The 24,368-nt window shown below is 42.8% G+C and overlaps 2 protein-coding genes across 3 annotated transcripts in view; both read left to right on the top strand.

The window, feature by feature from the left end:
• Positions 1-48: 48 nt before the first annotated feature.
• MRPL22 (mitochondrial ribosomal protein L22) lies at positions 49-6,643 on the top strand. 2 transcript variants are annotated; one of them, XM_069028820.1, is made up of 7 exons: positions 49-105; positions 635-680; positions 1,911-2,046; positions 3,166-3,231; positions 3,542-3,619; positions 4,438-4,507; positions 5,616-6,643. In XM_069028820.1, exons 1-7 carry the CDS (start codon positions 78-80, stop codon positions 5,825-5,827), a joined length of 636 nt encoding a protein of 211 aa, XP_068884921.1. In that variant the 5' UTR covers positions 49-77; the 3' UTR covers positions 5,828-6,643. The 2 variants fall into 2 exon arrangements, with proteins under 2 accessions (XP_068884921.1, XP_068884922.1); XM_069028821.1 differs by lacking the exons at positions 49-105; positions 635-680; positions 1,911-2,046 and adding an exon at positions 2,909-3,071.
• An 11,824-nt stretch (positions 6,644-18,467) lies between these two features.
• Positions 18,468-24,368, top strand: part of SGCD (sarcoglycan delta) — a 504,819-nt gene continuing 498,918 nt past the window's right edge. The window contains exon 1 of the mRNA XM_069028492.1: positions 18,468-18,705. The gene's annotated coding sequence lies outside the window, so the exon portion shown is untranslated. The remainder of the gene's footprint in view (positions 18,706-24,368) is intronic.

The raw sequence follows: 24,368 nt of genomic DNA, 5'->3' as shown, positions 1-24,368 counted from the left end.
GCCGCCGCAAACTGTCGCAAACCGCGCCCCGGTCCGTGCTCCCGCCCGGGGCTCTGCCGCAAAGCGAGGCCGGGAAGATGGCGGCGCGCTGGGCGCTGGGCGCGGGTGAGGCTGAGGGGACGCGGCTCTGGTTTGGGGGATCTCGCTTGAGAGGAGGCCACCGAATTGATCGGAGGGAGGGAGCAGCTCACGTATGAGGAAAGTCTGGGAGAGTTGGGATTGTTCAGCCTGGAGAAGAGGAGCTTCAACGACCAAGTTGTAGCCTTCCAATGCCTGAAGGGAGCCTACAGGAAAGACGGGAAGAGACTATTTACAAGGGTCTGGAGTGACGGGACAAGGGGGGATGGCTTCAAATTGACAGAGAGTAGCTTTGGATTAGATATTATGAAAAAAATTGTTCCCTGTGAGGGTGGTGAGGCCCTGGCACAGGTTGCCCAGAGAAGCTGGGGCTGCCCCATCCCTGGAAGAGTCCAAGGCCAGGCTGGATGGGGCTTGGAGCAACCTGGGATAGTGGAAGGTGTCCCTGCCCATGGCAGGGCGTGAGATTAGATGTTCTTCAAGGTCCCTTCCAGCCCAAACCATTCAGTGATTTTATGATTCTGTTCATGCCTCGCTCACTGTTCCTTCTCTTCAGGAGCTGCCTGGGCGCGGGGTCTCCTCAGCTGGGCACGACCAGAGAGGTGAGTCTGGCTTTGTCACCCATCCCTCGCTGCCCTGGGCAGTGGGACAGGCACTGCCCTGCTCAGGGGTACCTGGGGCTGGGTGCCTGGTGTTGCCTGGTTTGGCCTTCTCACCCAGCCCTGGAGCTGGGGGAACAGGTCACCCTCTGCCCCCGTGGTGTCCTTCTGTGTATTTAGAGCTTGTGCCATGATGGAAGTGTCTCTCTCCTCACTTCTTTCTGTTGGATATCCATATTTTCTCTGACTTTATGGTTCAGGTCACAGTAATGTGGTACCTGTGCTGTCCTCAGTCACTGATTTTCTTAGTTGCTGAAGTTTCCCCTCTTTCTGGAGGAATCCCATAGTTGTGCTGGAGGTGCACTGGTACTGCCAGCTGTATCCTTGCAAATGTCTGAAAAATGTATTCCATGACATTGAAATATGTGTGTTATGCTAATCTCTGCTTTTAGGGTGTGAACAATGGTGTACAATGCCCTTTTGAAGTCAGCATGCTCTGTTTGCCTGTCATTTTTAAGATGCTTTGCACAGGTTGGCCACACACACAAAGAGACGTTCAAGGCTTAGTAAAACCCACAGTATTTGGTCTTGAACTCATCTGTTTGTTGTAGTCAGGAGTGGCTGCCCAGTGCTGCTTCATCCAGGCAGCAGGGGGCAAAATGTAGCTTGGTTTTTCAGAATCTGAGGGGAGCAAAATGCCTGAAAACTAATTTTTGCCATCAGCTGTCTGGTTTTTGTATTGAGTTGATTGTGTTTTGGAAGTACTTTAGAACACCTCTCCTTTCAAATTTCACAATGTTTATTAACCTCTGATGCTCTGAGATACTTAGCCCCTTGAAAAGCTAGAAGTTTTGACTGCTAAAGATGTTGGTAAAAGTTAAATAAGTATGGAAAGTACCTTGGAAAAGTTATAAATGGTTTGTGTCAGTCCTGAGCCCCATGAGAACATCAGAACAGAGGTGGCTGTGACTTTGTGTGGCAATCTGAGGACCCTTAATGTGGAATCTCATGATATGTCAGTGTTCATGGCTTGCTTTAGGAAGCCTGAGGCTTTTTGTTGAATTAAAAAGGCCTTTCAACATAAACTATAAAGGACTTTAACAATTTCATTTTGTGAGTAGGCAAATGTGTCGGTTCTTTATCAAGACAGCAAATTCACAATTTTCCAGATAGGCTGGGCAGGGACAAAGAACTCTTGTGTTCAGCAGCTGAGGCTGTGGTCTTGTCTTGCAGGTGGCTGGCATCTGGTAGCCTTTTTCCTCTGTCATGCATCCACACAAGCACATCTCTGCAGAAAATTGGGAAGTGGGAGAAAAAGAACAGGATTGTTTACCCTCCACAGCTGCCTGGAGAGCCTCGCAGACCAGCTGTAAGGATACACCTGTGAATGGCCTTACCTGTGAATGTTTGGCACTTTCTGAACAGACTCTCACTGTCTGCACAGGGTGACTGCACAAGGCACTAGTTAGAAAGCTTGTTTGCTCATTATTCAGGATTTTATTCAGTTTGGCTGTATTGTAGAAGTTAATATCACTTTGAATGTTTTCCATCTCTAAATTATACTGGAGCCTTGTGTGGTTCAAGCTGTAAGGGGCCCATCCTCTGTAAAAGTCTCTGAGCTACAAGGAGGTAGAATTTGTACTGTCAAACAACTGATATTTTGGAATTCCATTGTTCTAATTTTTCTTCATTGGGAATTAATGTGTTGTGGCTTCTGTTAGACACACTGCTCAGCAAAGTAAAAGTATTTACATCTCAAAAGAAAAGGGTTTTTTTAAGCATGTATTTTGTGGGCCGTGGGCATTTAGTGATTTTTCCTGTGAACATGATGGCCTAGGACATAAAAATCCCTGCTGTGGACTGTGCTGACTGATGCAGTGTGTGTGAAAATGCAGCTATTGACAGACTCATTTATTAAATCATTGTTTTACCTGTTCATAGAGTGCCATCTCCTTCAAATTTGTATTGATGTTAGATTCTACTAGCTGGCGTTGGTCCCTGTTAGTAATAATGTTAAATGGGTCTGTGGAGGCAGCTTTTTGTGCCAATCAAACTTGAAACCCTCTTCACTTGTGAAGAGCTAATTAAGTTCATTCTGGTAATATTGTTTATTTGCTCTGCCAGTAGGTTGAGTTGACAGCAGGGTAGTATTTTTAAGGCTGAATGGGCATGTCAGTCTTTGCTTCTAAAGGTGGAGAGGATGAGAGGAAAAGATGGTGAAAAACCTTCTGATTATCCTTTTCAGGGACTTCTGCTTATAAACGAAGTGTCATAAGATTGTATTAAAATCTCCTGTGTGCCAGCACCTTTTTTTAGTGCTTTCAGTTTCAAATGTCAAAGCTATGCTTGATATGCTGTTCTCATAGTAGGCAGAGCCATGCCTTTTTATTCCTAGTAAGAACATAGATTGTGGATCAGACACAGATGCTCCATTCTGTTTTCACAGCAAAATTATTCATCCTTTAACTTTTACTTTTTTTGCCCCTAGGAAATATATCACTGTCGGAGGGAAATAAAATACAGCAAAGATAAGATGTGGTATCTGGCAAAACTGGTAAGCAAAGAGTACTTTGTACTGGAATTGTTAGAATGCAAAATTTAATTGCTGTATTTGTCTTAACAGCCTCATTCAATCACAGTTTAATCAATGTCTTTATAACAGAGTCCTGGGGATGAGTATGGATCTGGGCAGGGAATGGCTGTGGTTTGGTTTAGCTGTAAGATATTGCACTGAAGAAATGGTAGTTAAGGAAACTACAGTATTTTTGCTTTTATAATAGCAGTATAATTTAAGGAATGTCTTCTGAATAAGAGAAAGGAAATATTTGTAATTGCAGAAGTTAATTTTAACACTTTGACTGCAGATAAAAGGAATGTCCATTGATCAGGCTCTCGCTCAGTTGGAATTCAGTGACAAAAAGGGAGCAAAGGTGATCAAAGAAGTAAGTAGAAGTATTTTTTAACACTCCTGGTTTCCAGAAAACTTTAAAATCAATACCTGTCACCAGAAGTTTGGAGGTGTTTCTACTTCTGTGGAGTTTTATGTTTCAAGTAAGCCTGTTGGGAGCACATTCTAGCAACATATTTTCATTGCAGTCATGTAATGTTGTGGCTTATGAATATGTTGGGCTCACTTGTGCTGGCTGTTTTAATTTGTCATGATGAGAAATTGCATGTGGGTGTCCTGTCTAACAGTGCTTGGTGTTAAGTTCATGGTAAATGGTGCAGAATCCTGGTCACTAAAGGCTGCTACATCTGTGTGCTTTGGTTCTTAAACTGTGTGAGATGAAGGATATTGTTAAGGAGGCTACTGAGTTCTGTAAAGGCACAAAAGCTTTGAATACAGTGCAGTAGTTTGGATTCTCACATTACTCATTTTCTTGGCTGAAGCATTGATTTCTGCCAGTCATGGCAAAGAGGTGTCCTGTATTAGCTGAAAATATTGAATGGACCAAGTTCATTTTGCCCACCTTGGAATTTATTTCTAGTCTGATGTCTAATTACACAAAGGTCCACGGATGGAAGGCTGACTAATGCTGGTGGAAACCATCTCCCCAAAAATGTAATAGAATTGTCCTGAGGCTTTTTCATTCTATGCAAGGAACATCCTTACCTAAAAGATGTTTGTCTTTTTATCTCTATGAAATACTTTTTCTATCACTTACTTAAACTTTCAATTGCTTCCATGTTATCTAGAGATAAGAAATACCATTGCTTAAATTCCTCCTCAGTATTTCCATTTCTTTTCTTTTTGTTACAGGTTCTGTTAGAAGCACAGGAAATGGCTGTAAGAAAGCACAATGTGGAATTCAAATCAAATTTACATATAGGTACATTTTTAAAATTTAGTACATTAGAAAAATGTCATCCTACTCCATCCTACCCTATGAAAATGTTTTATATTTAATAAAGTTTTGATGCTTCAAATCAGCAGAAGTGAATAGAGGACAGTTTCTGCTAAACTTTACCAAAATGTGAAAGGCACATGTTTGCAGCATTTTTAAGATGGAGAGTGGAATTTCTGCTCCCTATTGAACAGAAGGTCCTGAAGAGGAAGATGCTTGACATGAATATGAAAGACCAACAAGAAGCAAACTGTTTCTAGTTTTTAATGTTGCCAGTCAGAGATGCTGGGAGCTTTGTCTGTGGCTGGTACAATTAGATTTGCAGGATCAAAGTTAAACTTCCATCAGAAACAGTATGAAAGCAAATGGGTATTGACTGTAAACTTATTAATAAAAAGACTTTGCTGTAGATGATTTACAGGATAAGCTTGTAACTAAAGCACTTTTTAATCTAGAAAAATATTATAGAAGTGTTTCCTCATGGGTGTTTTTAGGACCGAGAAAAACATATTCATTTTGTCTAATATGGTATAAATTTTACCAAACTGACCTCATAAGCTAAAAGTCACCTGGACAGTAAAGCAGATTTGATTAGAATTCTTTGGAGCCTTCCAGGCCTCTGCCACAAGAAGGCTGAGCTGCTAGTGCAGGACTGGATGTGCAGATAATGAAAATACCTGTGATAAATGCAATAAAGGGAGAAAGGAGGGAAAATGAAGTCTGTAAGACTTCACAGGAATTCATGAGACAAACTACTGAAAGGCCGTGAAACGAATACCACCTTCAGAAGAGCTGTATAATCTAGTAAATGCTCAGTGTGATTTGTCCTTCACCACATATTTATCTTGGTGTGCTTGCTTTCTAAATTCACCTTTTTGGTGCTCCTGAAGAGCGTTAAGTGCAGCTCACGGGTTTCTCTGTAGCAGTGATCTGCTAAATGTAACAGAAGAAAGATGGAGGGGAGAATCCCGAGTAGAATTAACTTTCTAGAAGCAGCCATGAAAAATACACTGGCAAGACAGGTGTTTTATTGCAGCTGTGGCAGTTTGTTCTTGACTGAATAATCTTCTCTCCCCTCTCCTTTTCACTTCAGCGGAGTCGCTGACGGGCAGAGGCCGCTACGTGAAGCGGGTGCGGTGCCACGGCAAGGGCATGTTTGGCATCATGAAAATCAGCAGGTGCCACTACTTTGTGAAGCTGGTGGAAGGTCCTCCTCCTCCCCCAGAGCCACCAAGGACTGGCTTTGACCAAGCAAAGGAATATGTGCAGCAGCTGCGAAACAGAACTCTTGTTCATACACTGTGACACACTCTTGTGGCTGTATAGGTATCTCTGGTTGGGCAATGTAATTGTGTAAAAGAATGATTAAAATCATGGTTTAGTTATATCTTTGGTGCTGCTGGAGCTGGATGATGTGAGAACAATCATAGGGTTTTTTCTTATTTGTGAAGTCGTGGCTATGGAAAAATCTTGGAGCTGCAGCTGTTACTTTTTCTGAGGTACTTGGACCACAGTATTCAAGCTCGACCCTGGACTGCCAAATCTAGAAAATATGGTACTGTGATAAAGCTTGGTGTCTCTGTTATGTATGGTGGGTCTTTTATTGTAAAACTCTGTGCTTGACAGTCATGTTGCAAGATCAAGCCTCAAACTAAAATTTGACATCTTAAAGTAGTTAACAGCATTGGAAAAAAACAAGTAACAGTGGGCAAAACCAAGTAATAATATTTCAGAATTTTAGACATCAATTTTTGGTTTATCTGGGCTGTAACAGCCTTTGTTGTGCATCTTGGGCATTGTGTCTGGGAGTGGAAAACAAAATAAATCCGTGGAAGTTCAGGCTTTGGCAGTCAGTAGGTGGCAATGTTTAGTTTGTCAGAGAGGAAGTGGCAGTGAAAACTTTCAGCATGGTCAAACTGTTTTGGATTTTGCCCTTGGCATTAATAATCTGATATGGGCATGGAGTTCATGCTGTTCTCTCTGGAAACTCAGTGTGGGTAACAGGCAAATTATGGAGAAAAGCTTGTTTTAGTGAAGAGTGAACTAATTCTGCATTGTCTGGAAACAAATTGCTTTTTTAACATTGAGGAAAGTAAAACACTCCATGGATTGAATATGGAATTGCTTGTTGCATATACAAATCAGGCTTTCAGTTCTCTGAAAACAATCCCATTTTTATCATTACTTCTTTGAAGAGAAAAAGACTGAGGTTGATAGGGGGAATCTCATTTCACTCAAATTTTCAAATCAAGATGGCCAGAGTTGATGAACATCAGCATAAAAAGTGAATGGGCAACTGCTTGTCAATGCAAATGTCTGATATTTAGGCCTTTCTTTTCCATACTGGGAACATTAGAGTGGGAGACAGATTGTTTACCTCATTTGGGTCTTTCTACCACACCAACTCATGGTAGCTTTTCTTGCATGCGTTTACTTTGATCAGTACTTGGATGATGGCAAAGGGACAGTTCCTATAAGGAAACAAAGTATTTTTATTGTCTTAAAAAATGTTGGTACAGAGTGATTTTTTTTGGCTACCAAAGAAAGGGTCTCATGATGCTAAAGATTATTAGGGGATGGTGAAGTTACACAAGAAGCATGATGAGAGCTCAGTACCATTAATGGGGGCGTATTTGCAGTCTGGTTTTCTGCAGTACACTTTCAAACACATTTCTTGCTGTAAAGCCACGATTTAGTAACTTGCCTGAAAGGTGTGTTCTGATAAAACTCTCTATCTCTGTAGTCCCTGATGTGTGTTTGAAGAACTGTTTCTGTTGTACTGTGATAAACAGCTGTGCTGGGCTCTGCCAGCTGCCCTTAAACTCCTCTCTGTCAGAGTGAATCTCTTACAAGTTGTAGCAAACTTGAATTGCTCATAATCTTTTTGGAGATCAGTGATCTGGGAGAAGACTAAAGAATTGCAAAATAATCCAAGTTTAATAAGCACTCACATATATTATGCTTAGAAACATCTAAATATCTAAAACCTGGCTTCTAGGAATATGATTCCAGTACCTATTTCTCCTGCATGTTGTAGATTTTGCTTCAGATCTTTTCTGGACCTCCAGAGAAGGCTGTGTCCTTAGAGATATCATTACTCTGGTTATGAATCTGCAGACAGGGAGGGAAGTGAGAATGTGACTGATGTATTTTCCAGCTTCTTTATGATGTAGCAGGTGGCCCTGAAACTCCTTTAAACAAACAGACCTGGGCTTTAAGAATTTCTCAGTTAAAAAGCAAGGTTGTTGCTTGTCATGCTTGTTTTCTTCCTCAAGACCATAAGTGGGAAAATTCCTTTTTGGCATGGTTTTAGTATTCTTCTATTCCTTAATAGCCTTTTCTGCTGTCTTAAACGTGCATAACCCAGAGCTGATCTTTAAAGAGGTGGCTGAGGAGGCTCCCCAGCTGTAACGGGAGTGATGGGGGATTGGGTGAGGTGAGGAACTGGCTTGGTCCCTGCCTTTCCCTGGTAGGATGGTAAGGATGTCTGGAGTGGTTTCTGTGGTTCAGCATGTTGGGAGCCTGAACCTTTTCCAATTCAGTAAGATCTAGTGATATACAACTTTATAGTGGCAAGTTCTATATATAATTGTATATATATGAATTTTAGGGGTTTGATTCTACTGTGCTTTCTTGGTAATTAGTACATCAGCACCTCAGGTAATTGATACAGATTCAGACACAAAATTCCATGCTAACTGCAACAAGCTTTTAGCAGAAGATAATTTATTGTAAAAGAATGTCTTTAAATGAACTGTCACCAGGAGGGAGAGGCAGTGAGGCCTCTACTTGGTGCTGATTTCATGAGTAACATGTGGGGGCACTGTAAACTCACCACTGATGTGTGTTTGTGCTGGTGGTACAGAAATGGGAGAAGGAGCAAGTACATGTGAAGAGAGCAGAACTGTGAGCTCTGCTCAGCAATGTGAGATTTAACTGAGGAAAATCTTGCAAACCTGCTGTTGGGCTTGTTCATAAATGTTTTGAAGTATCCAATGAGAAAGTAGAAGTACTTTTGTCAGGCAGCCTGATATTTTTATGGACCTGTGTGGTTTGGGGTTTTTTTCCTTTTTGAGACTCCTGGGCAGGGTTCATCAAAGGTAGAGTAAGAAAGGCTCATGACTGTAGTTATAAAATGATCATCAGCCTCTTTTAAAACATGGAAGATAAATGAGAGCGTGAGTCAGTGTCTGGACAGTTGGGTGCTGCTGGTTCTGGCCAGGTCTGTGCTGGGAATTGCTGTGGTGAGGTGGGTTGCATGAGGGCTCAGCTGGTACCTGGGCACTGCCAGATGTGTTCTGCCCAGTGCTTCAGCTGTGCTGCTGTACCTGGTGTGAACTTGGCTCGACCAAGGTGGTGCAGTGCAAGTCCTGTCATTCTGTGTTGGCACAAGCAGGAGCGGTGTGACAGTCCTGTCTCCTCTGCACTGCACTGTCACTTGGGAAATCCTTCAGTCACTGGAGTGAAGGAACAATAGGAATCACTGCTTTCTGCCAGTCCCTATGAAAATCCACTGCTGGGATGCTGGAAAGTAATTTGCAAACAGAATTCTGCTTTGAATAGAAATAAGGTTGCTCCTAATGTCCTCAATGAACCACAGAAACAGAGTGTGACATTCCCCAGCATATGAGCTACAAAGGCTGCTAGTTCAGGCTCTTCAGAGAACAAGCTTTTATTGCTGAATGACATCTATCCAGCAGCACTTCAGCCATGTAATTTAAAGTAATTAAAAATTGACCAAAGTAAGAGATTGTAATGGCAGAAATAATCACACAAGTTGCTGTTTGCTGGAGCCTTACATGGCAAAAATAAGGGGAAAGTTTCAGGAACTGACTTTTGAGTAGTTAGACTGAAGTAAGGAGCAAGATATCTCTTGGGAATAGTCAGTGAACGCAGAGCTTGTTTGGTATTTAGTCTGTAGCATCAACACTCTCTGCTTGTTTCAAGGAAGTTGTACATTAGTACGGAGGGCAGGCTGCCATTGAGCGGAACGAGCCAAGGAGAGCCTAACTTTACCTTGGGCAAATTAGGCATTCACCTCAAGAGTATTAGCTGAGGAAATTAACCTGAAAGTCTGTGTAATACACTTGAAAACAAAAACAAAACGTGGGGCAGAGCATCTGAATAACTGCTGCATCTGTGGGTGCTGCTTCTGTGTATTGCACAGCAGTGCAGCCATCAAGCTTTGTGCGGTAGAGGACTTGTGGCACCCATGTTCCAGCTCTCAGTGCTTTTCTGTTTACACTAATGAGGACTCCTTTACTGCTAGGAAGTTGTTTATGTGGGTGACAATTTTCTGTCCTAATAGAAAAGTTACAAACCAGTCTTCTGGCTTCTGTTGTTAATCAAACTCTGATGCCAGCCAAGAGTGGAGTAAAGGCATTTGTACATGCTGTTGTGGGAAACTTCATCCATGTGTGCAGCTAATAAGCTGGGAAATGTGTGTTCAACTCTCCTATTGATTATCACCTTCAGAGCAAGACAAACATGGGTCCTTACTGTATGCTGGCCATGTAAATTAAAACTTCATTTAAATGAAAGCAGAGTGAGATGCACTGCGCTAGGCCAGTACATGATTGTTGTTCAAAACCAGCTCCTCTGGATGCCCAATTCCTTCCCTTCTTTTTTCCCCACTTAAGATTCCCCATAGTGCATTAAGATGAACTCAGTAGTTAGTAAATTTTCCCCTGTGTAGTTTAAAAGCTCAAGGTTATGGGCTAGAACAAGAAGTGTCATGCTATAAATCAGGTGTAATGGAACAGCTTGGGAGAGTGCACAGGAGTCGTTCCCCTCACACTGTGTGTGTCTGAAAACTCAGAAGGTAGAGCTGGCACAAGCCCAGAAACCCCCACAAATGGCTGATTAAATAATTAGTAATAAGCCTCATGCTGCTACCCTCTCTCTTGACAGGTGAATGAGGGAAGACAATTTTCATCTTCTAGATCAAGTTGTATCTAGAGAAATTTTAGTGTGAAACAACCAGAACTGAGGTGCCCTTAGGAGGGGAAGGTGGATTCCAAAGTCAGCGAAGGGAAGGGGCAAAATTATTTGAAGCTTGGATTTACCTTGGGCTGAGTGGAGACAAGAGCAAGAATCAGAAGTCTGGTGCAGTTACACCTCTCTTACCTACAAAAGTCAATGAAAATTTCTGAGGTCAAGGCAATGCCAACTGAACTATTGGCTCAGTAGCCAGAAATGTCTGCGTTTGTCTCTACCATGTCACACTTCAAAGCAGAATTTCCCAGCTGTTCCCATCAAGTCTGAGGTGTTTCAAAGATATTCTTCATTTTTCTTTTGCTCTTTTTATCTGTCTCTTTAGGGGGCCTGCACTCACTGCTTTTGTGGGGATGGATGCTTGGAAAGCATTTATTGTTCATCTTCTCCATCTGTTCTGATGCTGGATATGCCTGTCTTTTTGAAGGCTTTCAGAGTCTGTGCTGGGAATGCATTTCTCTTCCTAGTATTGAGAGATTTGTATTTTTAATGGGTATTTGTTTTATCTATCACATGCTAGATTTAGTCACTTGATAATCTCTCAGCAATGCAGGCAATCTTCTCATGTCCTGATCTAGTAGGCAGGGATTTTATTCATTTAACAGTTTGGCTTTGGGCTGAGATAGCCATGAGAGGTAAATCCTGCCTTGTGCTGTGTGCTCACCACCCCCAGAGCAGCAGAGACTTGCAGGGAGCTGCAGCTGCTTTCAGGATTGTGCTCTTAGAAGCTTTCTTTACACCTGTAGTATATGAATAAATTACTGTGTGGTGCATGTCTTTCCTTCCCAGACCATGCCCTGCTTTAATATGATTTCTTGCTGATAAGTGAGGCTTCTTGATGGAATTTTTGCAATGACTGCCTGTGCTCAGTTAACCACTTTTGGGTATCTTAGGAGTCCTTTTTTACATCTGTCTGCTTTGATACAAAACAAAGGTATCCTTCCTTCTTCGAGTTGTGTTTTGTTAAAGTTAGTTGGAAAATGAGGTGGAAAAGCAAACAAAACTGCTTTAATGAAGTGACATTTCTGCCCCACTCCAGCACAATCCTGGAATAAACTCAGTATCATTTTGCCTGAACATAAGATGTTAACATTTCTTTCTATCTACAGCGGGGGAAAACAACAGGTCTTTTGTTCTCTGACACAGAAGCTTCCAAGTTATTACTCACTTAAAAAAAACCTCCACAAACTTAATTCAGATCCTTTATCACACAGCATCCTATCTTCATTTTTTCAGAGATATTTTCAGATGTTGTATTTGTTCCTGATAGCAATCATGGGGGCCAAAATCCTAGGTTTCAGAAGGAGGCTGATAATAAATCTTTCTGATATGGTTCCTGGGAAAGCAGGGGAATAGGGGTGATGACCCAGGGGTGCTTCATATACCCACAAGGTGAAAAGCAACAGCAGCCCCTGTGGTTGACAGTTCCTTGGCACAGCTGTGACTTTGGCAAGTCAACACCCCCATGGCACTGACAGCATAAACATTTTGTGGCAACTGCACAAAGCAGGCAGCCAATTATTTTACTAATGATTTCTTCTCACTGCTCTCCTCCTCCTTCATCTGCCCTACAGAGGAAAACTTTCTCCCCTGTACTCTGGGGGATAATGGCAGTAATGTTTTGCTTTTTCTTTTCTGTAAAAATGTGCTAACACTGCAGTAACCTGTGCTGTGTGGGACTTGGCTGAGTAATTACAGTCCTCCTCTAAGTTCCCCCATTTTCCAGACATTTCTAGATCCTGTCTGTGGTAGCTGTAGCAGGGATAGTCTGAGAATTTGCATCCCCAGTGACTCCTCTCTGAGCTCCATCCTGTTGGTACCAGATTTCTATCAGCCTCTTAGATGGGGTAAAGGGAGGGGAGGCATTCAGCAGTGAAAAGGTGACTTCAGATACTCTCCTCCTCCATCGATTTTAAAAGGAGAGGGGTGCAGCTTCCCAGTTGAAGACTGTCCTCTGCCTCACCACTCCTGTCAGCTATGGAATCCAATACAGCACTTTCATCGTTATTAAATGCAATAGAAATCATCCAGGGCCCTTTTGATTAAAAGTTTCACTCTTACCTCTCTGGCTTTTTATGTTTTTCGAAAAGAGCTCAGCAGCGATGCAGAATCAGGGAGGGAAACACTTCCTTGCTTTGTTTTGAGGGGATGGGGCTTTCAAGCACACAAAGGTAGGTGTTTGTCTCTAAAACAATGGTTTGATATATTATAAATCTTAATCTTGAGAGGCTGTGGTCCCTCTCCTCCCCAGCTTGGGCATTTGAGCAGTGATCCAAGTGCATTAAACTGTGTGGAAATGTCATCTTTTGGGTACTCATCATGGAATAAAACACCAAACATTTAAGAAATAACCATTACTTTGCATATAACACATGCCAGAGAAAGAGTGTGAAAAAAATGTCAGCACCCTTCTATTAGCCAGCTCTTTTGAATAAAAACATAAAATATTAATTTAAATCAACTGAAAGGCATTAAAAACTTGATGTTCTCCTTGCCCCAGAAGTACTCTGCTGATAAGAAACAAATTAAAAATGCAGAGTTTTCAAATAGCAAAAATGCTGCATATTTTAAATGAAGTTGGTCTTTTTATGTATAGCGTTTTGAAATAAAAAAAAATAATATTAAATGCACATAAAAATGATTACTGTAAATGGTGAAGACATCAAAGTTTGGCATCAAAGTTAAATGAAAGCGCTTGGAAGTCTGTTTGTTTGATCTGTACATAAAAAAGCTTAAAAAGAAGCCAGGGCGCACTTACACGACTGGAACTGGGTAGCCAGTTCAACTTCCTCTGCATCCCAGAGATTCCCAAAGTAGGTTAGATCCAAACATGGTCAGTGTTTTTGTTGGGATTTTTGTGTTTGCCCAGCATGCTTCTCTGCCAGTGCACCAGGGAAAATGAGCTGGCAGAAGACACAAAGTTACAGGCTCTTATAAAACAGAGTGAATGAACTCCAGGACAATGAAATAAATGCCTCTTTCCTCTTCTGGTTTTGGCATCAAAATGAAGGTGAAAGATGAGTACTTGACCTTGTTGAAGCCAAGGCTCATATTAACTATATTCTTCTGGTTGTGTTTCAGCCTCCATTCCTGGGTTGGCAAGAGGTGTGAATTAGGAATATGGGTCAGAGCTCTGTTAATTTCTATCAGCTAAAGATCTGCCACAGAACTAAGCCACACTAATGTTCAGTTCCTTTTAGTTTGCTCTTAAAAAAAACCCCAACAAACTTGAGATGTGCGATCTGTCGGAAAAAGTGGGACTTTAGTGCCTTTTACCAGAAGACCCCACTGTTCTTCACAGGGATGAACTCCTACAGGAACCTGCATGGTGCAGAGGAGTGCCTGAGCTCTGGGTGCTCCTTGGGTGTAGTGCAAGTCTGAGACTTTTGTCTACAGAGAGCTAAAAGGCAGCTCATTTGGTTTGAGAACTGTGAGTTATAAGCAACTAGAAGCAAGACTTCAAAGAAAACCTCCTTGGTTCCTGTGACTTTTGTTTAGCAGCCCAGACCTTTGGGATCAGCAGACTTTCAGCACTTAAGGGTGTGTGGCAGTCAATAAAACTTATTCTCAAAACCTCTACAAATTTACCGTTTAATTTGGCTTCTAATCAGAGCCCTTCTGATCACAAACCTTTCTCCAGTACCCTAAGCTGGAGCTGCCTGTGGCTCTGTGGTCCAAAGGAAGATGTTCTGCTTTGAGGAGCAGCTTGAAAGGCTGTGTGTTACCTGACACAGGAGAACATGCTGCTCCTTCACCTGGCCTCTGTTTGTAGCCCTGGAGTTAAATGTGCATTCTCCTCAGGAGGCACATCCGAGCCTGTGCCTTTGGAGATGGAGACTTCAAGGCTTCTACAGGGGCTGCTGCATGAGGTCACTGCAGGGCAGCCAGTGAGGAAAGTCTTAGTAGAGGACTTGCCCTTCAAAAATTCAGCTACAGCCTCAGGGTGTGTGTGCCTCTGATTTACAAAGGTATTATTTTTCCCTGTTGAGAAAGTCAAAATTTTCCTACTCCCATGTTCTCTTCCATTCAAGTGTTCCACAACACGTCCCCCAAAACAATTAATTGTCTTGTTAAAACAGTGTTTCTTTTTCATCCTGAAAATTTCCCCTGTCAAGAGCTAGAAGGAGAAACCTAAAGTTTCTGGATCACTTTCCATTTTCTTGCTGTGAGCAGGAGTGCAGGAAAGAAGCTTTTTATGAAAATAGCTATTTTTTTAAGTGAAAGGAATAAAAAACCTCCCCTGGAATGAAAACAGCCTGAGTCCTCCTAGAGGGGTGGCAGCTGAGGTGGCAGGCTGCAGTTTGGCACTGTGCTCTGCTCTTAGGGCAACATGCTGATTTTTATTTGGTGAGCCCAAATTTCACTGGAGCCCTGTGAGAGGGTGACTGGGTCAAGGGTGGGTTGTCAGGATGTGGTCACCCCCCTGCTGCAGCACAAAGCTGAGGCTGCTGGGCTTACCTTCTCTGAGGATGTCAGTCAGTTTTTCAACCTGCTTTCCTGGCTCTTGCAGGTGTTTTTATTGTAGTTGCCACTTAACAACATATGGTTTATTTTGGGTTTGTACAGTATTCTCAATTTCTTCCATTTAGTGCCAGGTTGAATTTCACAGGGACCTGCAATGCATCCCAAGGGAGGGCTGAAGGAAGGAGGCTGCAGAAAGAGGTGGTGTTGATTGCAGGCTCTCAGTGCATGGCAAGCTGGTTTTTGGGGATGAAATTAGCTCAGAAATCCTCATGGTTTTGCCTTCTGGACAAGAGGAAAAACCAGGAGGACTCAATATTATCACCTGCATCTCCCTTGCCTGGGAGAGCTTCTCTGCAAGTGCAATTAATCTGTTTTCCTGTGAATGAAAGAGAGCTCTTGAAATAATCTCTTTCCAACCCCTCTTGTTATTTTTAATGGATTCCAGGATGAGCTGGTTGCTATGTGTAGCTTTTTTACATACAAATTTGGGTTTGAACCCAGCTGAATATTCAGTCCAATTAAAAGCAAAGTCTTTGCTAAAACAGAGGCAAGGGGAACAGTGGGGAAGTCTTTCATGCAAATGAGCAAAACAATGAAAACAGGAGGGCTGAATGTTTGTTATTCATACATATTCTTACAGGTAATTATTGTGATTTCATTCCTAAAAACTGCCCGCTTTAAGAAGAAGTGATTGTATTCCAATAAGTACTTGTTTATTAAACTTGCAGTGACTGAAGTTGAATATGAATTATTAAAATGTCTGTGAGGTGCAGGGTTGTTTTTCTTTTGCCAGGTGTCTGTGAAAAGTAAAAACGACAGGAGAACATGTGGCAGGAGAAGCAAAATGCAAGGCAGGACCTGGCCTTGGATCAATGGTCCCAGTCCCAGTCCTGCTGGCCACAAGACAAGATCCCCAAAGTCTGCCAGCAAAGCCAGAGCTCTGTCACCTGCAGGATGGGGGTGGGGAAGGGCCTGCACTGCCCAAGGAAGTCAGCTGAGAGTCTCCTGCTCTCATAAACTTGTGTAAGGCTGAGGCATGTATTTCTCTTGAGAAATAAGAGGAAATCTGGGAGGGAATGAGAATACCGGGAGCGCAAGAGTAACAGCAGGTGTGTTGCAGCACATGGCAAAGAAAGAGAGAGAAGGGGGTGGTCTGTGAGGACAAGTGGCATCTGTCTGTCTGTAAAAGGCACAGTGTAGCCCACAATTTCCAAGTACCAAGAGGATTTTGACAGAGAAGTAATAACAGAGCAAGGGAAGCCTGGAGAACTCGATAGATTTATTCTTGTAAGAGGTTAATGGCTTAGCCCTTAAAATGTACCAGAAAACGCAAGGAGGTTTTTGTGATGACTTTGACACATTCTGGCAATAAATGCAACGTGAAGATGTTCCCTCCATTTGCCTTAAGCCTTTGACTTTACTCTGTCACAGTAGGAAACTCACTGTACATAAGAGAAAAGAGCAGATGTGAATTTGTTGCAAAATAATTGTGTTTCTTTGGCATAGTTTGCTCCAGAAAGGAAGCTCTTGCCTTTGCACTCGCTATCTCCCAGGCTTCCCAGCAGTGTCAGGAGATGTCAACCAAGTTTGACAGTTGAGGACAAGTGTGGAAGAGATTGGAGTTTATAGAAAAGCAGTGACAGAAGAGGGGAGATCCTGTAAGTACCTGAAAAAGAAAAGCTGTGATGCCCTCCAGAAAAGAGACCTTGTCCTAGCCCTGCTCCAGGAAAACTCCCACCTGGAGTGCACATCTTCCTAAAGCATGAATTCCATCAGTCACTTGACACAAACCAGTAGAAAATCAAGCTAAGTTTTTTCTTTTTGTGCTAATGTGGGTGAATTCGGGAGAACTGTGGAACCAAAACGTCCTGAACAGGTGATCCTCCTGATCTTGAGCAGCACCTGTGCAATTGCAGGCTTTAATTGCCCCTGATTCCTGGGAGTTTGCTGCGTGCTTGTACAGTTTTGTCTGAGAGAAATTTAAGTCCAAAGATTCTTCTTTAAGCCCAACAACCTGCTGGGTGACAGAACACAGGTACAGTCATATCCATATCTTTGATTGCTGGTTATTCATGAGGTGCTGCAGGCATCTGTGCCTTTTTAGCTGAGTTCCCTGCTGTGTAGTCCTGCTTCTGTCACTCTCCCAGTAGAAAAACATGCTTTGGCCCAGTGATGTCTGCACTGCTGTTTTCTTCACGGTGCTCATAGTCTAAACATTTATAATTCAAAGGTCTTCAGAAAGAAGTGACAGTTTCTCTTCTACAAAATAAAGAGCATAATGACTTGTGTTAATTATTCCTTCTCGATTACTCACTTACCAGGTCATATATTACTCCAAGGCTTTTAGTGCCTTGGGCCAAAAAGGGTCATTACAACTCACAGCCTAATGACCTGACCAAAAAAATGTAAGTGAGGGAGAACGAGTCCTGACTCCTCCACTGAGCTCTCTGGAGTCATTTATGGATGCCTTGGGAATTCTACAAAGGAACAGCTTGGAAAACAAACAAGAATTGTTCAGTGTTGAGTATTGCTCTCGTGACATCTATGCTATTACAAAGATTTACAGCTGGAATAATTCGATCTGGGTTTTTCTCTTCCCCCCATTGACTCACATTTTGGAAGGCAGTCAGGCCCTGAGAGTTGGGTTTTGCATAATTGAAGCACCAGAACATATTAAGTGGAACAACTAATGGGGACGAATTTTTTTCCTTTCCTTCCAGACTGGGTTATCAATTATGAATTAGTGGCAATCTAAGATCAAAGGGGTTCCATTTTTGCAGCTGAATTTGAGGATTTTGGAACTGAACAGATGAAATGCAGCTAATGACTCATTTCAGGAAGGCTGAGACAGGAGATAACTGATGGGTGGAGTTAAATGTTTGCTTTAATATGTTTCTGACCATGGACATACATTCTCAAATGTAAAACTGGACACTGAGATCAAGTTAATCACATAAAATAATCCCGTGAGTTCCTCTTGTGGGGCATGACAGACAGCAAACTGATCTGTAGCATTTTTTCTTGATGCTGACTATGACCTAGTTATTGAGCCATATAGAAACATGGTAAGGTTACCACGTATTGGTTACACAGAAGGCTGCTTTGCATCAGTACAAGTTCCATTACTGCTGAGAAAACACATCTCTCCAGCAAGAACAGTTCAACACATGCTTAAAACAAAAAAAAAAATTATGAGGGCTTTAAATTAAAAGTGGCTACAACCCAATAGAGGCACATTGAAAAGAGCAGCCCAAGGCAGGGCTCAGCTATGTGCTCCCTGAAGTGGCAAACAATCAAGCAGTTTATGATTCAAGATAGTAGATGGTGAGACAAAAATCTGGGAGCCTTAAGGGACAAACAATAATCTGCTGTGCTTTCTGCAAGGAAAGTGCAGGAACACTGGACAAATCTGGCAGGAGCATCAGGTGCCTTGGGTTTAAAAGTATTTTCTCCTTGAAACACTCTGCTCCTGAGTTAAGTGGCCCAGGTCAAACCAGGTGAAAAGGGTTTGTGGTGAAGCACTCAGAGCTTCTCCTCACAGCTGTTGTTGGAGGCTCTGGGGGTGTGGAGCTGCCCAGGTGAGGCTGTGGTTACCTGCTGGTGCTGGCAGGAGGAAACACCACCCATGGAGCTTCCCTGCAGCTACAGGAGAAGAATTTCTTAACCCGGAGGCTTGACGGCAGGAGGAAGAAGCTTCCCGAGGAGTCCTGGCTGCTCTAGCAAAAGTGAGTTTCTTACTGGGGTAACAAATCTCTAAATTCCTAAAGTAAAATTATTGGGGAGGGTGAGACAGCCTGGGTGAGTTGAGGGGTCTTGGGTGGGCTGCTGGGATCAGCCCTGGGGGTGTGAAGCCTCTGTGGCTGCCCAGCAGTTCTGTTTGTTTTTGCACTAGCACTGGCTATCAGCTCCTGCTTCAAGAGCACAGCAGAAAAAGTCAATTACCCTGTGTGCTTTTATGTAAAATACTTTCTTTGGCCTCAAAGTTATCATTTTTAATAGGATGTTAGATAAATTTCATGCTATGTATTACTTATTTTGTTTGGATAATGCCTTCTAAATAGGATTTTAGATAAATTTAAATTTAATTGTTTCTTATTTTGTTTGCATAATGCCTCATAGTAGGACTTTTGAAATTAATGTGAATCTATTACTAAATTCTAATGGAGCAATTATGAAAATAATGAATTTATTATCACAACTGTTGTTGGAATAAAAAGGAAGGCAATTCTAATGACCTGACTCACCTTTGCTGATGTATCAGAGAGAAAATGAGGCTGGGAGGACTAAATGTTATATTCAAACAGTTTAATGTTTGGAGAGAAACTTTCAGAACTTCACACTTACATGAAATGAATATTTATTTTGGAACAAAAAAACCCATTTCTAACTGCTGAGGCCAAATGGACAAAACCTGCTTCAGCTTTCATTAAGAAATTGGTGCATTTTTTTTCCTCTTGTCTTGAGGACTTAAACCACCTTTTTTGGGGGGTGTTTAATTTTTTCTAATGAAAAATGCTTTCCCCCTCCATAAATTTTGCTTTTCATTTGAGTTCTGATGTGGGGAAGGTGTGTTCTCATGCTCTGAGTTGCAGAAAACTTTATTGTTATCTGGCTGTAACAATGAGCACCAGGAGATGAGAGTATCTCCCTCTACAAACCAGTAAGGAATCTGTTCAAATCCATGGCTTAAAAGTTTCTTCTTCTTTCTCTGGATGAGTGTCTGCATTTGTTGATCTTGTTCATGTTTCTCCAAGGGCTCCTCTACTTCATGATACTAATTTTATTCAGGTATCTGCTAACTTATAAATCTTTGTCAGAGACAATAGAAGACATGACCTGGGCATGGCCTTTTAGAAAATAAACCTGAACCAATTACTATAGGGAAAATACTCAGCTCCTGTTTGAAACTCTCAGCTAGATTTGGTGATGACTCTCTTTTGAGACCACAGTGTAAAGCTTTTTTTCTCAAAAGGATCTTCTTGTGGCTGCAGAGCTATTGCTTCAGAAGTTACTGCTCTGTCCTCTTCTGTGGTTTTTTGGGCTTTGATGCTCGATGCAGGCTCCCTGCACAGAGGGAGCCCTGTGAGCCTCGGTGCTGCTGTGTTTGCCCAGCCTGGGTTGGAGGCAGAGGGATGCTGTTCATTGTGGGTCCTGATCCAGGGGCTTCCCGAGGTGAAAATACGTCAGAGCAGAGCACGAGCAAAGCTGTGCTGCTCGTTGGGCTGCAGGGCTGGGCTGAGGTGTTAAACCACATTCCTTATCTCTGCATGGCTCTGCATCCTCTGGCTTCTTCCCTGGTGCTGCCAGGACATCCAGCAATTTCATTTCCTGGATTGTGCCAGCGATGGGGGTGGGAATCTCCTATCCCCTCTGTTTGCTGTTTGTTTTATCTGAGGTGGTGTTAACCTTTACTCAGTGCACTTATTTACTTCAGGTTTTAATAGTGTGATAAGGTCACTACAAATTTAGTGGGAGGCATTTTAAGCACTTGCAGCAATAAATCACAGTGTACATCACCCTTGTGCAGTTTATCCAGACCCAGAGAAATCCAATTGGGTCCATAATATGAAGGCCAAATAAAGCCAGGGATCATAGTGAGAAAGCTTTGACGTATGGCTCTGACAGAACCTGCACGCTTCTCCTCTATAAATTAACAGCTATTTTGCAGAGCTGACAAGTAGCTGATATTCTTGGAACTGATCCTATTTGTGGCTTTTTTCCACTCCCCTCTTCCATTCTGGTCCCTTGTTCTTTCCCTTTAGAAAATCCAAAGAGAAGAAAAAGCAGTCTGTTCTCTAAAGTAGGTTTTAAAACACTGGTGGTACAGACCCATGTCACAAGTCTGGTGAACTTGCTGGTAGTGCAGGAAACTCTAAAACCTCAGGGACTCATCTCTGCAGGAATATGTTCTTATCTATTCCTTTATGCATTGGGTTTTTTTTTTCTTCTTAGACAAGACAGCCTTTGCAGGTAGGATGAAACCAGCCTGCAGGTCAGCCTAGGAGCTGCAAAGTCCTAGTGACCAGAAAGGGGTAGCAGCAAGCTCTGTTCCAGAGCTGTAGATAAAGCACAAGGGAACGTGTGGCCACTAAACTGCACTGGCCAGGAAATGGGCTCGATAACCTGGCATGTATATCCTGCTTTAATTCCTGTTGCTTTATGGCCCCTGCAGTACCCCAGGAGCCCAGCCAGTCGTCTGACCTTACCCCTGCCTTTAGTCCAGCAAAATTGAAAGGGTGTTGGAGAGAGGAGGGAAGAGGGGGAGGAAGGGATTATTTGCCGGCAGTGATGTCGGACTCTTGAACTCTCCAAATGACCCAAGAGGAGATTGATTTCACCTGTAAAGCTCGGCAACCTCCTGGGTTTTAAGCTAACATTAAAAATTAAATGCCAGTTTCCATGTTATTAAAGGTGGAATAAAATTGCTGCATCTTACCACACTCAGAGCAAGTAAAAGATGGAGACTTTGTAGAGCTCAGCAATGCTGTTACTGTGAAGAGTAAAAGCAGTGTGAGGAGGAAGGGTGACTGTCTCGAGTTTCTCCTTCATCTGCATAGTGAGAGAAGAAAAAACTCTCTCTCTCTGAGTGAGAGACAGTGCTGTGATGTCTGCCAAACTTTCCAGAGAGCAGAGTCTGGCTGGGCTGTGCACGCAGCACACCTGATGGATGCTCAAACACAGCCTCTGTAAAAACAGGCAAGTCAGGTTTTGCCAGGCACTGCTGCCTCTCACTCAGTGTCAAATGCTCCCTGCAAGAGCAGCTCCCTGAGTGATAGATTAAAAAGCAGCAAGAGCTCATCAAAATCTGGATACATCTCTTTTAGGTGAATAAAGCCTTGTCACTTTGGAAAACTGCAGGGACTGGATGAATTTTTGCAAGGCCTGAGGGTGAGGCAGTTTCCCTCTCACCACTACGGGTGTGTTTTGGATACACATAACCATTGCTGGTTCTGCCATTTTAAGTCCTTGCCTGATAATTTTCTGAGGAACTGCAGCTCCTAGAAATATTTTAGTTGTTTGTTTTCAAAGGTACAAAACTACCATCACCTGCGTGGGTGGGTTACAAATATCTGACCTGTCTGCATCAGGCTGGGAGAAAAGCCAAACCTTTTCTGACATCAAACCCTACGACTTTTACCAAAGTACACATATTTTTGGAGCAATGGGGCTGAGAATATGTAATGCACAGGATCTGTGTAACCTGATGGAGGTCCCTATGACAGGACACAAAAGTGGTCGGTCTCTGTCATGAAATTCAGCAATTGGGGGCCAGAGGTTGGAATAAATTGGATGTGCCCTTGCTGCAACCTACCAGGGGTGCAAACCACAGCTGTCTCTGGCAAGGAATAGACTGGAGCCAGCGTCACTGGGAAAAGGGGAACTTGCCTTTAAGCAGGGTCTCTGCTCAAGGCACTGGACACAGTCACTACCATGCACTGAAAGCGGCAGCTCCAGAGCATTTTCCATGCCAAGCTTAGTCTCTCTCCAGGTCTCTAATGCCTAACCATACTGATAATCATCTTTTAATTTTTTCCTGACTAACTACATCCATAACTTCTCTGCTCTAGTAAAAGTCTGCTTAATGCACAGCCGTGCTGTAAAGTCAGGCTGCAGTTCCAACATGCCCAGTCCTAAAGGAAGCACTTGTTCCAAAAAGATCCATTTCTGTGGGACATTTGCTTTGATTTGTAAAACAGAAAACACGTTCATTTAACTGTGCCATTCCTTTGACAGATCACTATTTCACCCTTTTGGTGCAGTAGAAGCTTATTTTTAATAGGTTTATTGCTTTTTGGTCATTTGTTTCCAAAGGCCTCACGCCAGTGCTGCAGCTCTGATCTGGAGTACAGAAAATTAATTATTTTTACAGTAGTCTATTCCTTTCACAAGGCCTCATTTTAAGTGTAGCTCAACTGTATTACAAGTAACAGTATGTGGTCCTGCAGGGACTACCAAGCCTCTAATTTAATATTGTACTGGAAGCCTTATAATGTCAGCACTGCCGGATCAAGCTTTTCTCTTTCTAGCCCTCCTGTGTCCCAAGGGGAGTCGTGAGGGACCAAGCTGGCTGTTGTGAGTGTGTGTGGATGCTGCTGGGTGTGTGTGTTCACTCTTCTGGCTTTGGATTTTTTGGTCTCTGAGCCTCATTAACAGAAATGAATGTCCAGAATGAAGGCTTGTCTCAAGAATCTGAGTGTGGGGGGGTTGAACTAGATGGCTTTTAAAGGTCCCTTCCCACCCGAACTATTTTATGACTCTGTAATAAACAGGAAAGAACTGTGTGTAGAAATAATCTGTCACTGCCAGGGTTTCATGGTGAGAGCTTCTGCTGTGATGGCACCAAACCCCATAGAAGTATCCTCAGCTGCCTCTGCTGATGTGTGTGCAGTCCCTGGCAGATCACAGTGCCTGAGGAGAGGACACCTGAGTTTACAAGGCCACCCTTGGGCATGGTTCTGTGTGTGCCATTTCCTTTCTGTCTGCTCCTTCCTTCAGTGCTTTGAGAGAGTTTGAGGGATAAAACCTTACAAATTGTGGTTTGGCCCCTGTAGAATGGATATTTAAATGGAAATAATACTTTCACCAGTTATGATAGAAAGTGATCCACATTTAGGAGTGGGGTTGAGGCCACCCAGCATCTCACAGTACCACTAAAATCCACCATTTTCTTCATCTGTAGGATGATTCAGAGCTCTGGAGAGCTTTTTCTTACCTCCTCATTTTTTGTAAAACTATTCCACCTTCACTTCCTAACTTCCTCCTCCTCCTCCTCTGGCTAATTCTCTCTGGGGAGGTTTCCTCCTCACTGCTGACAGACAATGACCTAGATCTTGTGCATCTTTTCTGGAGAAAGCAACTGAGCTGATGCTCCTTATTCTCTGTGCTGTTTAAAGCTGTGCATGGTTCAGCAGACTCAAACACTTCGCCCTTGAGAGTAAATCTCAAATTCCAAGATGCATCTTTACCATTGTGTTTCATGCTCTGCAGACTGAAGTGCCTGTCAGGATTTCCTGTGAGCTGTGCGGATGAGTTGATACTCTCCACCTCACTTCTGCCTGCTGACAGGGCACTTACCATGAAATGCTGACTGGCTCAATTTAATTTTGCTTGTGTCATGTTGGTATCTCAATCCCTGTGAGATCAGAGACCCTGTGCCTTTTGCAGGACTGGATTCTGTGTGTACTTACAGTGAGCAGTGGTTGGACTTGCAGGAAGAAGTGATCTGGGTAGCCAAGATGGAGGGCAAGAAACAAAAATGTTTTCCCTTTTCCATAGAGAATTTAAGGCAGAGAGTGGAGAGGAGCAGCCTTCCCTAGGGAGCTTGGTAGAAGCCCTAGCAATGACTTTGAGGCTGCTCTGGACATTGGTGGCAGCACAAGAAGCACGT

Source organism: Aphelocoma coerulescens, chromosome 13, assembly GCF_041296385.1.
Source record: "Aphelocoma coerulescens isolate FSJ_1873_10779 chromosome 13, UR_Acoe_1.0, whole genome shotgun sequence".
In the NCBI taxonomy this organism is placed as follows: domain Eukaryota; kingdom Metazoa; phylum Chordata; class Aves; order Passeriformes; family Corvidae; genus Aphelocoma; species Aphelocoma coerulescens.
The sequence above is the reverse complement of the archived record's forward strand: the minus strand, read 5'-3'. Positions and strand labels throughout refer to the sequence as shown.

Excerpts from the sequence above, each read along its gene's own strand:
- MRPL22 (XM_069028820.1), top strand. The coding sequence starts at position 78 with ATGGCGGCGCGCTGGGCGCTGGGCGCGG. Across the intron at positions 106-634 it reads GCGCTGGGCGCTGGGCGCGG|GAGCTGCCTGGGCGCGGGGT; the intron begins GTGAGGCTGAGG and ends CCTTCTCTTCAG. Across the intron at positions 3,232-3,541 it reads TGTGGTATCTGGCAAAACTG|ATAAAAGGAATGTCCATTGA; the intron begins GTAAGCAAAGAG and ends CTTTGACTGCAG.